Below are 15661 nucleotides of genomic sequence, written 5' to 3' on the forward strand. Positions count from 1 at the left end.
TCTGACCTATGAGCAGCACATTTCATACACCAGCCTTTTGCATACACAGTGGCTCATGGTAGTTTACACAGTGCACAGAAAAGCCTCCAAACTTGGATGTGAAAATCTGAGCCCAAGATTTGGATGATTGTGATGAAGCTTTTAGAAAATAGGTTCTTTGTGACAAAAGTAATTTTTCATAAGGACAGTTGGGGAAAAATCTAAGTGTTGACCTTACAGAGAAGGCAAATGGGAAGGTGGGATCTTAGGCTTCCCATTTGTGCTTGGAAAAGGAGGGTGATCTCTCACTCCTCATTGCCACTGTGGAGAAGACATTGCCCTTGGTTTAGGCTACGTCAGTTTAGGTTGGATATTAAAAAAGGATCCTACCTTTTGGGGTAAGAAAACTCTGGTTATACGAGCGTGGGGATGTTGTAGAATACCTTTTGAATGTGCTTTTTAAAGCTAGTCAGACATCCGGCAGGAAGGTCTTGATGTTGGTGAACTTCATGGGAGGATCTAGGTGTTTTCCTGGGGCTGCTCCCAGGCATTCTGTCTGTTTCTGTCTCTAGAAGTGGTACTGCCTGCATGGACGGGTCTCTGAAAGCAGGGATAATGTGAAAATGAGGTTTCTGCAATTAATTTACTATCCCCATACCTCAGCAGAGCAAAAAGGGTTTCACAGCATTTAAAATGGGAAACTGACATGACTGCATTACTCTGGTAGTGCTTAGAAGTTGCCTCACACATGCTGTTCAACCTGTAAGCAAGTTATTAACCTCAGATATCCTTCAATTTTCATTTGGTAAATTGGGGATTTGTATACCTCAAAAGAGTATTAACTTAGGTGTATGAATACATTCTATGAAATAATTTAACAGCTTTCAGTGGAGGTAACTGTAGGTGTGGAGTCAGTATTGGGATCAGCATTTATGTTGCAAAACTTGGTAGTGGAAGTTCTGGTAAATAAAAATATTCTGTAATGATTCAGTGTTGTGGACAAGTAGCTTCTATTGTAGTCTTCTCAAAACTTTGATCTGCTGTTGTTTGAGGTTTTTAAGCTTTTCTTTTGATTATAGAGCTGCAAATCTCTGTACTTGTGGTAACCTTAACAGGAGCAGGAGAGCAATCTCTTAGATCTGGTTTTCTTCCCATTCATATGTGTTCTCTTTAGATGGTAATCTCTTTGGGAGGGATCGTTCCACACCTTGCCATTCTACTGTGCCTAATCTGGATGCTACTCTTGCACAAAAGATCAACATAATGCAATGAATCTCACTTAAGGCAAACACTGATTGCTCAGGCACATGTGCAGACTGGACAAGAGTTTCTCAACCTAAATCCAAGCCTGTTTCAAGTCAGAAACAGTTTATTTCCTGACATTTTTATACTTTTATAATACAGATTTTTTACTGGGATTGTTTTTTTTCCCCAATCCCTAACCTATTCAATTGTATGAGGTTCAACAAGGCCAAGTGCTGGGTCCTGCACTTGGGTCACAACAACCCCATGCAACGCTACAGGCTTGGGGAGGAGTGGCTGGAAAGCTGCCTGGTGGAAAAGGACCTGGGGGTGTTGGCTGACAGCGGGCTGGACATGAGACAGCAGTGTGCCCAGGTGGCCAAGGCGGCCAACAGCATCCTGGCTTGTATCAGGAATAGTGTGGCCAGCAGGAGCAGGGAGGTGATCGTCCCCCTGTACTCGGCGCTGGTGAGGCCGCACCTGGAATACTGTGTCCGGTTTTGGGCCCCTCAGTACAAGAAGGACATTGAGGTGCTGGAGCGTGTCCAGAGACGGGCAACGAAGCTGGTGAAGGGTCTGGAGCACAGGCCTTATGAGGAGCGGCTGAGGGAACTGGGGTTGTTTAGCCTGGAGAAGAGGAGGCTGAGGGGAGACCTTGTCGCTCTCTACAGCTACCTGAAAGGAGGTTGTAGTGAGGTGGGTGTTGGTCTCTTCTCCCACGTAACAAGCAATGGAACGAGAGGAAATGGCCTCAGGTTGTGCCAGGGGAGGTTTAGATTGGATATTAGGAAAAGTTTCTTCACAGAAAGAGCAGTCAAGCATTGGAACAGGCTGCCCAGGGAAGTGGTGGAGTCCCCATCCCTGGAGGTATTTAAAAGGCATGCCGATGTGGCACTTAGGGACATGGTTTAGCGGTGGACTTGGCAGTGTTAGGTTTATGGTTGGACTGGATGATCTTAAAGGTCTTTTCCAACCTAAACGATTCTATCATTCTATTCCTTAGTTTCCTTCCTTCCTGACCTTGCTTATTCTTTTCTTCTTCTTCTTCCCATCCTACTTAGAATAAGCGTCAATGAAAATTAGTCCATTGAGACTTTCCTAGTAAGTTCTATCGGAATGAGTTGTGTTGTGTTTCACACTATGACCAGAAGTTAGACATATCACTCGTAGCTGCACACTGGCAGCATAAACAGGTAATACTAGGTTCTATACAGGTTGTTATTCTACCTTAATCTCTGTATTTTCCAGTAGGGCAATACTGGTGGCTCAGCACAAGAAAGATGAAGAGTGAGTTCATGTGTCCCATGACCTCATTCTGTCAGTTCATACTGCTAGCAGTAGCTTCATTGTAGCTCATTTGAAAAGCATCCACATCATGTTTAAGCAGAGCTAAATGCAGGACACCTGTGCTACAGGCCAGCTGAATAAAAGCTTGGAGTGGCAGCTGATGACTAAGCATTTGTGGTCCCCCTTCACCACTTTGGAGCTCCACAGGTATGCTTGTAGGCAAGCCTGGTTTTGAGAGCAGCCTTAAACCCAGTTTTACTGACAAGGTAGTGATCTGACAGGTGGATGTCATCTGCTCCTTTTCTTGTTTCACCACTGACCTGTGCCACTTCAAATTTCAGAGACATGCAACCCAGTATTGATTTTCTTTCCTGTTTAAGCTATAAAAAAATGTGTTGGATTAAAATAGTTATTTCTTATTATTATAATTTTATCACTACTGTTTCTCTTTACAGTAGAATCCCTGAGCAGATCCCTGAGATTTGATAAATCTTAGGTAATTTGTGAAAGCTTCAACTTCTTTTTAACACTGGACTCCTGAAGTCTCCTTGTGCAACTGCTAAAGTGATGGAGGCTCAAATACTTTTGCACTTCAGGACATCCAAATCTGAATTAAACACTAAAAGTTATCCTCTTTCTTAGACTTGGTCTTGTGGAAACTCCTTGCCATAGGAACCTTCTTACTATGTGCCTTGTGCAGTGTTGTGTGCTTGAGGATGCTTTATAAATAATTATTTATTGCTATACATGTTATCAGCTAAGAAAATAACAGTTCAGGTATTATTTATTTTTTTCTGATAAGGATCTTTAACAAAATCACAAATATGAGGACAAAACTGGTTTTCCTGTTACTGAGGAATAATTGTTTTTAAAAATCTGCATGCAGCAGTTAATGGTTTTCTCTTTCATTCCTCACAGAAAATGCAGGTTCTCTGAAAGTTCTCTTTGGGACACCGGAGTTTGTGGCTCCAGAAGTTATAAACTATGAACCTATTGGATATGAAACAGATATGTGGAGTATAGGAGTTATCTGCTACATTTTGTGAGTACCTTTGCTATTCTTAACACAAATCCTGACAATTGCTGAACATACGAAATTTCCATCAAGTTTTGAATTCTTCTGCAGTTGTCAGGCCTTTTGTTTTCTAATTAGCAGCTCCAACGTTTAATAAAAATTCTCTGTTCTCTGAAGGGTGTAACTGGTAAACTGCAGAACTAGCTATTCTGGAAATTCAGCCATTTAGTGCTGTACATCTTACATCATAAACCAGCAATGCTTCATCTCATTTAAAAAGACAATGTGACAGTATTTTATTATTTACTGTAAACTATTTTTCCTTCCCAGATGTTAAAGAGAAGTGTTTGGGCATGCACTAATAACTGATAATTTCCATTCTTTTATTCCCAAGAGAGAAAATATTTGTGAAATTCCGGGGTCATCTTATGCAGATTGTATCCCTCATGGGACAGACTGAAGTATCCCAGCATTACCGTACCTGTTCACAGTGCATTTTAATTCATTACTAAGCACAAACCACTTCATAAATACATTTTACAAGCAGCATGGATCAAGCTCATGGAAATATTTTAGAGGATGGTTGGCTGCAGCTCTTGGTTACATATTTCAGTATTTGATTTGATCTTTATATGTGATTTGATAACACGTGATTATGAATGTTCTGTGGGTCTAGAGAAACGTATGTGGAAATAGGATCTCCATGCCTAGAACAGCAAGCGGTCTTCTTCCAACTGTGACTTTACACACTTGATGCCGTATAAACAAATGAAAAGAGAAGCTCAGTTTGGAGCATGGTTCTTTCTCCCTTGCACATTTCAGTAGTAAGTAAATGGCAGATCTGCTTTGCACTCATTCTTTTAAAAGGCTTCTCTCAATACCTTTCTTTTGACGAGTCCCCTCCTCCCTGGCTACCTTCTTCCTTAACACCTGGCAATGCACAGTCGTTTGCCTCATCTTTGCTCAGCCTTTCTGTGATTCTGCTTGCCTTGTCAGCCTATAGTTGTTCTTATACTCTTCTCATTTCCAAACTAAGCAACATAATCTTCTTTCTTGCCCTGTGCAAAAGCTACTACATCAACTCTCTTACTCCCAGCAAAAACTCTGAATATTTCTGTTATCTTCTGTTTCTTATGTGAAGCATGCTACACTCTTCAAGGTCACTTTGCTCTGCCCATTTATTTACAGGACCTTTATTTTCCATTCATTTCCAGCATTTCTTTCTAAATCTTGAAAGCTCGTTTGGATCATTCTGTAGTTCAAATAATGTAGACCACACACGCAGTACTCAGATGACAAATTCATTTATTTCTCTAGCTTTTGAGGCCTCCTGAGTTACAGAGCACTGGAAGCGCGGTATGGAGATCCCAGACTCAGCAATGGAAAACCCAACAGTTACATCAATGCTGCATTGCCCCCTAGAGGCCTTTTACACGTTGAGGAACAAAACATTAACCACACTGTGACATGCACATTTGGGGGTTTTAACGTCTTTGGCTGTCATTTGTTATCAAAGCATATGTGAGGTTTTGTGTGTTTGGAGTATAAGCAGTGACATGTCAGACAACCGAGGCAAAAATTGGTGATGGCAGTTGTGTGCACTCCTAAGGCATGCAACCAGGGTTGCTGCTCCCACAGGGTACGTGCTGGAGAACACCGTCATCGTCTAAGCAGACAAGGCAAAGGGAGCATGTAAAACAGATGGAGAAAAGGTGAAATGTCTTGCCAAAGACCAGTCTGCTGGCAATGGCAGAACTGCTTCTTCCCAGTTTCTCTTGTGACACCAGAAGCAAGATATTTGGATGCTGTAATGTTCAGCTGACGGGATTGGGGCGGTGTTATGCTTGATTCGGATGACCCGATATGCCTTGTGAAATATATTATGAAATTACTTGTTTGCTAAGGTGTCTTTAAGCTCATTTAACTCCTTGTGAGGGGAAAATTACATTACCCAAACACAAGGAAAATCTTCTTTTTGATGCATAGCTATGGCTGCAATAATGATCAACAGCAATAACCAGCTTTTGTCTTCCTTGCGGTAAGAATAAAGTAATAGAAGTTAGGGAAGATCTGTGAGTCATTGCTTGGACTTTCCCTCTCCAGCCCAGAGCAACAGGCTCCCAAACTGTCTTCACTTCCTTGAAGCTCAGCTACTATTGCAGACTCACAACTATGAGCCATTTTCCAAAATGGACCATCACATCACCATTACAGAATGCAAATAGAAGTCATTGAGAATTGCATCTCTCTTTAGTTGTAGCTCTGCTTTCCTGTTTTGATTATAAGCTCAGAACTGCCAAATCTCATGCACGAAGTGTAAGACTCACTCATTTGGTGCCCGTCTCGCATACCATCACCGTGCTTGTAACTTGGCATTTGCATCCCCTCTTCCCCTGACGTGGTGAGCGGGGCCATGAAGGAAGAGGCGAGCACTGCAGCAGGACTGGCCTTAAGGACAGGTCTGCTACAGGTAGCTGATGGCCCAAAGCTGCTGTGTCCATCATATATCCTAAGTGAAGCAGCAGGGAGCATGCTATTGCCTGACTTAACACTCCAGAATCCTACCTTGAAAGAAGTGTTGAGAGACCTGTAACCTGCCTAGAAAGAGACTGTGTTTCCATTATGTCCTGTACAACAATGAATACAAACCAGGTTTAGCAAAGAGCTGCTAAAGAGATCTCGGTGGGTGACAGGTCTCCCCCTGCAGAAGAACAAATGGGTGGGATGTAATCTCAAGTAGGAAACAGGGTGACAGCGCTTCTCCAAAACCCTGCAGCAAAACCTCTCTCCTAGCCTTCTGCTGTGCAGGCGTAAGTACAGATACCGCACTCTGTTGGGATGCTGCATCTGTCTTCCTTATGGCATGACTGACTTCATTCCATCCTACAGCTTATGGGCTCCCTTTCCACATTTCTAAGCTACACATTAAATCCTTTTAATCTTTCTGGATAACTTATTCAGTCCTGTCTCTTCATCAGCCTTTGTTCTTCCTTAGATTTCCCTGCTTGTATTCTCCACCTCATGTTTTTTGTCTTCCACTTTTATCTTGTCCTCTATCCTGTTCTGCATCACTGTACTGTCCCACATACTTAAGTTGATCTATTGCCTTTGAAGTAACAGGCCACAAATATTATAGCTCGTGTATATCATCTCCATTTATGTCCATTTCAGTGTTTCTTTCTGCATTTATAATTATCTTTATCTAATGACGATTAAACCTCCTGAATTCTTTCCAGCTCTTTCTGTCCCATTTATTCTTCTGGGCATTGCTGAATTTGTTGTTTTTTCTATTTCTAGTTCTTTTCTGATGATCCATTTGGATAGGCAGTGTTTTCAATATTTAGTAATCTGAAACAACTTCTAAATTCTATTTTTGTTTCAAACCAAATTTCAGTCTAAGATTTCAGCGCTGCATGTCCATACGTTGAAGGTGGATAGCTCTCTTCCTTCTGTCACCACACAATCTGACTAGTTTCAGTGAGGAACTGTCTGTGGCTGTTTCAAACCTCTGCTTGCTCTCCATTAGTTCTTGCTTTATCACTGCCAGGCAGTGTGTATCTTTTCAGAGTAGTTGATCTCTTTCAATTAATAATTTTTTAATATGCTATATCTTAGGCTGGTTTTTAATATCATATTTGATCTTGCTGTATACTCTTTTCCTTCAGCGCCTTCCTAATAACAGGCACCCTGATTCTTCAAACATTCCCTTTCCTTTTTATCTATTCTGTTATTCATCACTGCTGTTATTCCTCCCTTGTTAGGCAGTTTGGGTTGGCTGAAAGATCTTCCAGCATTGTTCATCTTTTGGGTGTGCTGACTTGGGACCTTGATAAGGCAAGACACTCACGCTGCTGGCTTACACTTGGCTCCAGGTCATATTAAAAATTTAAGCCTCATTAATATCAAGATGAGAGAGCACTCCTTATTCTTTCAGTAAAGCAAGTTATGAGGGCTTTAATGTCATGACTGTACTGCTCAAAAAAAATGAGTTATTTGCTCAGTGGCACTGGCAAATTGTGATTCCTCATTAATCCACTGGGCACGTAAAACAAGGGTGAGAAGAGAGTAACACCCTTGCTTCAGCATGAGCTGTCTTCCTTTACGCGGGTTCAGTGGTCTCTTTCTTCCTTGAGATGACCGGTGTGGGAGTCAGTCAGCCCTCAGCTAAGGAAAAGGAGGTTTTGTCCAGTGGATGCGTGTCCCCCACAAGGTAGCCTGAGACTATTATTTGTTTTATTTCACTTGTAAAAGAATTACACTACTACATGATCTCCAGGGTGCAGGCATTATCATGTGCTTATTTGACATGACCTGCACAGGTTTCTCAGAAGCAGATAGTATTCTTCATACTGAGATCTGTTACTTTTTTTCACTGCTAACGCAATGCAAAGACAGTAAGGAGGAGCTCAGTGTCATCAGCCCAAATCGGCTGCTGCTGCAAGCACTGCTTGCAGAGGAATGCTCAGAGTCTGACTTCTTGAGACATGCAGCAAACTCGTCTTTCCTGGATTAGTGGCAGTCTTAATGCAAAGATTTCCAAGTGAAATGCTACAGTGTTTGTTACACAGGCAGTGAGACTGGTGACCACGTTGGACCTTTTTGATCTTAACATTTCTAAATCTGCACTCAGAGCTTTGTTAGAACAGGCCAATAAATGTTAAGGAACTTCCAGAGGATAAAATATCTTTCTTCTTTATTTAGAAGTGGAAACTGTGAAAGATTTTCTAAACAAATGGTTCTTAACATGCCAGGAAGATGCCTGGTTAAGTAGCTGGAAAAATGTTTTCAGTAAACAACTTGCTGCTTGTCTAATAGTAACTTCGCAGTGCAAGCTCAGTATTAATTTTCTGGAGTGGTAGCTCATCTTTATCACTTAGCTTCAGCGTTCCAAAAAGAAATTGTTTCCATAATCTGTCAAAAGAGTTGCTGGGCCATTATTACTTTAAATGGCTATTAAGAAATGAACAACCAAGATTTAGGTCGGTGAAATCTGTCCTAAAGATAAGAACTTCTCATTATAATCTACACTAGTTCCTGGATTTTGTTTTCTGAATATAGACAAGGATCTGGTTCTCCTTACAAATATTTCCATAACAAGGCAACTGATTCACAGTGTAAAACTGTGGTAGAGAAAGAAAATTATTTTAGCCTTATAAATTTGCAAGAGCACATTCAGAAATACGAAAATAGGTTCATTGAAACGTTTGAACGGGTACTGTTATACTGGTGTTTGGAAATGACAGTGAGTGGAGGCTTAACCGATACCCATCTGGTAATTTACTAAATGTATGGGATGGGTCAGTCCTACCACAGCATTTAAAATTTTATCAGATAATTCTGGCATGCAATTCTTAAAAAAAAAAAAAAAAAAAAAAAAAAAAAGCCAGCCAAAACAACCAAAGCTTTTTTTTGTCCTCTGTAATCTCCTTCTGTTTATACTCATCCCTCAAAATCTGTGTGTGACATGCAGTATCCCTTTGCCCAGAAAGCTGGATGTCTTTATAAGCACTGCCACTCACGGCAGTGTGGAGCAGTGGTGTTTCCACATGAAGTCTCTGTATCTGCAGCAGCCTCTTTAGCATGGAAATGATCTCTCAATACTGCAGCTTTAATCTGTGGAAATAGGCCAAAATATTACCTAATGTTGCACAAGAGCTGCACAATACTGTTTGTGGTTATAGTATGCAGAGGTCACCTTTACCATCTTCAATCAAGTATCGAAGGGAAATGGGATTGTTATTGCTCCGGCTGCCCAAGTGTGTCCTCTGGAAGCTTAACTGGATGAAGAGAAGACATGCATCTCCTATACTGACAGCGAACTAAAGAAATACTTCACAGACCCTTCATTTGTATAAAATGTGAGCCTTTTTAGCAGCCGCTGAGTTGGCTGAGAGACTATTGTACTTACTACAGAGTCAAAAAAGAGGTAACTTCACAACCAGTACCTGGAACCCAAAACTTAGAACTACAGTCTGGATGAGATTTTTTTTACTTTCTAAAACATTACAGAGAACGATGACATTGTCATAAATAGGAAAATGCTTAAATATTGGAGTGGAGATAGGTTTAAGGCCCTGCAGGAGTGCTTTGCAGATCCCAGGACAGAGATTTTGCTTCAACAATTTACCTGGCCATGACAGCTGATGTGTGTGAGGGCAGAACAGAGTCTCTCACTGCGCTGCAGCTGTAGCAACCCACTCTCCAGTGCTATCAGGCATAAACCTCGTCTCTTCCAGTAAAGTAAGTGTCAAAGACAGAGAACAGTCGTGGTAAAGTTGTTTTATGTGAGCATTTTTTGGTACGTTAATCTCTCAGCTTTCTGTAACTCATGCCTATTATGTTCATAAATGGGTTTATGCCACCTTATACATTTATAAAGTCATGCTTCACTGCTGCATTTGAATGCACCCCATATAATGGAAAGTAAGACAGCAAATACCTTCTGTTCTGATTTACCTCTTTCTGCCTGAGAAGAAACAAACCTTTTATCTTCAGCTCATGTATTATTGCTAGCAAATTTCTGAAGTATACACGTAAGATTCTAGACTTTACTGTACTGCACACAACTTCCACAAATGGTAAAAGTTTTAGTATCTGCTTTGTCTGAGGCTTCAAAGAGTGTGTGTTTCTGCTTTGCTTATAGAACTAAAACCCTGAGGAACAAATTCCAAATCAGCTTTTGAATGTAATTAGTAACAAAAGAGTAGCAAAATAGCTTTGGAGGAGGAGATTACACTAATATTATTAATCTAGTAGATCACTTTATTTGATCCCAATCTCTTTTTCTGTGATACTCAGTAGCATCATGATATCCATATAGTAGTATATCCATATATTGTCAGAACCCTAATAAGTTCCACTTATTTTTCTGTATTTAAAAAAAAATGTGCTACTGTTGAAATGTAACTGATTGTTGTAACTGGTTAACATGATTGTACAAAGAAAGCAAAGTCTGTAAAATTTCATGAAGAATAGGTTATTATGTAAATTGCATGCCAGGAAGAAGACCTGGAAAACTGAGTAACTTGCACTTCTAAGGAATAAGCAACCTTTCACCTGAAAGTTTTTACTGAAAGGGTGATATATACAGGAATCAAAAGTATCTGGCTGCACAAAGGTACAGCATAATAAAGGACAACGCTCAACTGGAGAAAGATACTCTGCAAAAATGACACCATGATGTTCTGCAATTGCCTTTCACTGGCAGTTTATCAGCTATGTTGAGTAAAAAGCCTTGGAAGCTCAACTGAGGTTATAAAAGAATATTATTTCCATTTCATGCATCATCATGACTGATTGAGAACATAAAGACCAAACTACTTTTGGATGCATCTACATAACTCTACAGCCTGCAGTGATGTAGCACTCTTTTATCGGGCTATATAACTCAGGGTGGTTTTGTTTACAAAATAGCCCTGTGGATTTCACGATTTCATGATGCATCTTTCTTCTTGGGCTCTCTCTGCAGGAGTAAATGGAATAAAATGTACAAAATCCCTTGGTTTGTCAGTAAAGGCAGCAAAGTCACTCTGAAAGCACCAGGAAAAAAAAAAAAAGCTTTTCAGCTGCATTTGGTGTGAAAATGGCAGTATTATTTATGCAGAACTAGAGAAGTCATTTAACAAACTAGTATGCTCCACTTTCACCTAACTCTAGTTCTCTCTTCAAAAATGTCTTGGGAAAAGAGAAAAACAGCAAAAATTTTCCTTTCATTTTTACAGTCAGAATTCTAGTTTCCTTCCCATAAGACTATCTGTAGTTAGCTTTGAGTCCTTTTATTTTTTTTTTTAACGGGAGCTTTTACTGAGAAAGATCTGCAGAGCACAGGAGATGTCACACACAATTTTAATATGCTCCTCTGATAATTCACAAACTGACTGACTGTTTTGTGTCTGTCTGTCTATTCTATCCCCAGGGTCAGTGGACTTTCTCCTTTCATGGGAGACAACGACAACGAAACCCTAGCCAATGTTACCTCAGCAACATGGGACTTCGATGATGAGGCTTTTGATGAAATCTCTGATGATGCCAAGGACTTTATCAGCAATCTACTAAAGAAAGATATGAAGTAAAGCTGTTGGACTTGATACACTTTCCATGTTTGCATTTAGCTGAACTTGTCAGTCTTGTTTCCCCACTGTGAATCTCCACGTTGATGTGGGCACCTCTGGCCATACTTTATTAGGAGCTCTGTGTGCCCATCGGTCTCTGTGTGCAGCTCTCATTTATTTTACAGTGCAGGGTCTGAATGGAGCGCTTTCTTCCAATCGCCTGCTCATTCTGCTTTTCCCTTCCCTCAAGCAAGATGCACCCTGAGGTTTTGTGTGGCTACTCTTACCTTCACTGTTGTGTGACACAGATTCCCGCATGACATGTTCTGTCTTGATCTGAATGGGTTGCAGTTTTGCCAGATTCATTTCCATGTGTTGCTTTTTAAGTGCGGTACCTCTGAGTAGGCAGCTTTCCTATAAATCTAGTAATTGGCAAGGAAAAAAAAAAAATCAGAGTTGGAAGCCCTGTTTACAGCAGACTCTAACCAAACCAAGGAAAGAAAACGTACTTCTTCCAACGAGTTTGCAGTCGGATGGATGGAGAACAGAGGGTTATTTATCCGTGTACCATGAACAAAGTGAAGAATGGGTGCGGCTTGATTGGAGATTTGCACGTTTCTGTTTTGTTAAATGTTCAGCACTGCACGGAAGGAGGGCATTAAGTGGTGGGAAAGGGGAAATCTCTGTAAGTGAAGGAAGGGAGATCTGAGACAGGGTTCTGCCAGCATGAGGTAGCTGAATCATTGCCATTGTGGCTCTGCTGTATGTGTTCCATGCCTAAAGCATATGGCTTTTCATGCTTTGTTTTATAATGTTTTATTAACACTTAAAAATGCACAGTTTTCTCTCAAAACCCCCCACAGAAATTGTGAAAGTGAGCACAGCTGGGAAAGCAGTGCCATGTGATCTATGTTGCTAAATTTAGGAAACTGAAAAATCGGCGCTCAGAAAAGAGAGCGCAAAATAATGTTAAAACAGGTAGGTTCAACTATCGTTAATGGCAACACTGACTGGTCTTTTTACATCAAAACAGGAGTCGCTTAAATTGTACTCAATGTCTTCAGCATCCTTGGCTGCAAAAAGACACCAAAAACATGGAAGCCAAAAAACTTTCCAAAGATAGGATGAAGAAATATATGGCCAGAAGAAAATGGCAGGTAATGAAGAGGACATAAAATTGGGCTAGTTATCCTAATAAGTCTCTTTATTTCTAATGTTAATGATTCTGAGAAATGTGTCGTGCCAGGTGGTTTCTGCTGCTGGTGAAAACTCCAGCGTGGCCCGAGTATGAATGTAGTAAAGCAGGTTTGGTTTCTACGGGCAAGCAGTAGGAGGGTGCACAGCTGCATATATGTAACACGTGATGATTCCATTTCGGGCTACTAAAAGGCGTATGAGCACAAATATAGTTTTTCCTGTTCTTTTGGGGATATGACCATCTCTCCTCCCTGCCTTCTCCATGCCTCTGGGGGCTGGGGGATTATGTTACCCTTAGCAAACCTCAACAGCTAGGGAAAAGCTTATCCGCCTGGCCTCTCTAAAGGTACCTCATTTTGTGGTAGTTTCATTCTCCTAAGCCAGTAGTTCTGTCCTGTTGGAGCACTAAGCTTCTCATGGATTCAGTCAGATTGGTTTAATAATTTTCTTCAATGTATTTGGTCTCCGTATATTCTTTTTTCTCAATGCTGGAACCGTTGTAGCAGGTCCATCTGTGCTGTTCTGATAGCTAGGGGAGTTGATGTATAAAATCCTGGATCCAGCCTTTTGAGTAGCCTACAAAATATTCATTTATGTAAATCTACCTTATATTTCCTCTTACATTCTGCTGTACGTGTTTCTTAGGAGCTCATGCAAGCTGTAGAAAAATACAAGTGTCCGTACTAGAGGCAACGTAGTTTGAGCATAATTTAGTTTCCTGGTGGTTGATTCTCGAGCCGGTCTGCTTCCACCATGGTACTTTCTCATTCATTTCATATTAGCTGGTTATTCATCTTTAATGAAACTCAGTCCAGCCCATACGGCTATAGAGAGAGCCGTCCGCCACCAGAGTTAAGTTCCAGTTAAACAGGACACAGCTTTTCTGCTGGCCCTCCTCTCTCACAGTGCTTTTTAGCCGCAGCTAACAGAGACATTCATTTAGGTATGAGTTCATCAGGGGAAGTTTATATCTGCAACTAAATTTGGTAATTCAGCCCAGCCTGCTCTGTCTCTCCTAAAACAACAGAGCTATATATAAGCAGTTTGTCCAACAATTCCAGCGAGGTTTGCAGAGATCCCAGATAATTTGTCCGAAGCACGATTGTTACAGAAAATCACATGCCTGTTGGACTGGATTGATCAGAAGCCTTTTATGTTATGTCTTAGAAAACAGGCCATGCTGTCCGAGCAATAGGAAGACTGTCGTCCATGGCAATGATTTCTGGTATGAGTGGGAGGAAGGCCTCTGGGAGCTCACCTACCAGCCCTATAAATGCAGACAAAGTAGAGAACGAAGGTAAGGAATTTTGCTGCACCATATTTTTACCTCTCTGTGAATCAATCTTACTAAAACTTTTAGCAAAATGCTATAGACCAATCACTGAGTTGGTTATTCCTGCGCACTCTCTCTCTCGCCTTTTATCTTCTTTTTTTTTTAAAGAAATCTATCAAAAATTCATTGTTCTCATATTGTTCTGCTACTAAAAATGCCGCAGTATAAGTATGGGCAGTAAACTCTTCTCTTTTTAAAGCCAAAGAATTAAGGCACATTTGTCAGCTGCACTTTCTATCAGTTTGGGAATGCATGTTTATACAAAGATTACAGTGATGTATTGCCTTCTCATGCAAGTGAGCAAGCAATGAAGTATTAACACTTGCTGTAACCAAGACGTGTACTCTGCATTAACCATGCTCCTCAGACAGGGGCTTTTAAGAAAAAAAGTAATGTGTCTTCATTATTCCCCTACGTCCCCATTTGAAATGTGGATTTGTGGTGTGTAACAATCAGAGGTGCAGATGTTTGACACTTCTGAAAATCAAGCAAGTCTTTTTGGCATATCAGTATACACTGTGGGCCTGATGCATGTTGAACTGAACATGTTTACCCCTCTGACTAGCAAAAGTCTGGGTTCGGTTAGAAACAAATTCAAGGAAAAAATAAAGATGATTTGCAGCGTGGTGGCCTGCATGTTGCTTTCATTCTATTTATGGCCTGAATCTTTGTCCGGCTCCAAAAGATTGGCACAAAACTAAGCAGCTAACGTCCTCACTGTCCCATTAGCCTTGCAGAATTAAGTGAAATAAAAGATGCTTTCATTACCATCTGGTAATTAAAAATTAAAATGCATCTTTTGAGAACATGCTCTGTAAGATAATTAACTATCTCTTCCATCTTTTGAGAACATGCCCTGTAAGATAATTAACTATCTCTTCGCTCTCCTCCAGATGCTTTCCTTGAAGAAGTGGCTGAAGAAAAGCCCCATGTAAAGCCATATTTTACTAAAACAATCCTTGACATAGAGGTTGTGGAAGGAAGTGCTGCTAGATTTGACTGCAAAATTGAAGGTACTTTGAACTAGCTTATCTGTTTCTTTCCTTCCTTCCTTGCCAGCTTTCTGCATTGTGCTGATGTTTAACTTTTTCATTTTGTTTTCCTGTATTATTGTTGAGTTGGTGCCATTTTGCTTTACCAATATCTGCATGTCACAGCATGAATGTGTTGCAATAACAGAAGTGATTTGGAGCTGCATGGGCTTGTTCTGTGCTTGCCACAGAACAGAAGTCTCCAAGAGTCAATGTGTGAATCACTAATTCAGAATAGCAAGTGGGAACAGTAAGATGATTTTTGAGGGTAGAAACAGTAAAAACAAGACACAATGTAGTACCATAAATTGCAAGAGTACGCTCTTAGAGACTGCTAACCAGAAACCAAGAATAAGTAGGAAGTCACTTGTCAGAAATGACAGACAAGTTTCAGGTGACCTCAAGATAACTTTAAGCCATACATACATTATATTAAAGGCAAAGAAGTCCCTAACAGTGTAGTTGCATGACAAGGAATGATAGTATCATTGCGCTGGTTACAAAAGCCACGTCTAGAAAATACTGT

General features: G+C 40.6%; 1 protein-coding gene across 3 annotated transcripts in view; it reads left to right on the forward strand.

Moving 5' to 3' along the window:
- Nucleotides 1–15661, forward strand: part of MYLK (myosin light chain kinase) — a 225921-nt gene that overhangs the window by 208653 nt on the left and 1607 nt on the right. For all 3 annotated transcript variants that reach the window (XM_075710329.1, XM_075710327.1, XM_075710326.1), the window contains 5 exons: nucleotides 3427–3550; nucleotides 11439–11591; nucleotides 12608–12731; nucleotides 13939–14068; nucleotides 14998–15117. In XM_075710329.1, the coding sequence (XP_075566444.1) occupies nucleotides 3427–3550; nucleotides 11439–11591; nucleotides 12608–12731; nucleotides 13939–14068; nucleotides 14998–15117 (651 nt within the window). The remainder of the gene's footprint in view (nucleotides 1–3426; nucleotides 3551–11438; nucleotides 11592–12607; nucleotides 12732–13938; nucleotides 14069–14997; nucleotides 15118–15661) is intronic.

This window comes from Pelecanus crispus, chromosome 5, assembly GCF_030463565.1.
Source record: "Pelecanus crispus isolate bPelCri1 chromosome 5, bPelCri1.pri, whole genome shotgun sequence".
NCBI lineage: Eukaryota > Metazoa > Chordata > Aves > Pelecaniformes > Pelecanidae > Pelecanus > Pelecanus crispus.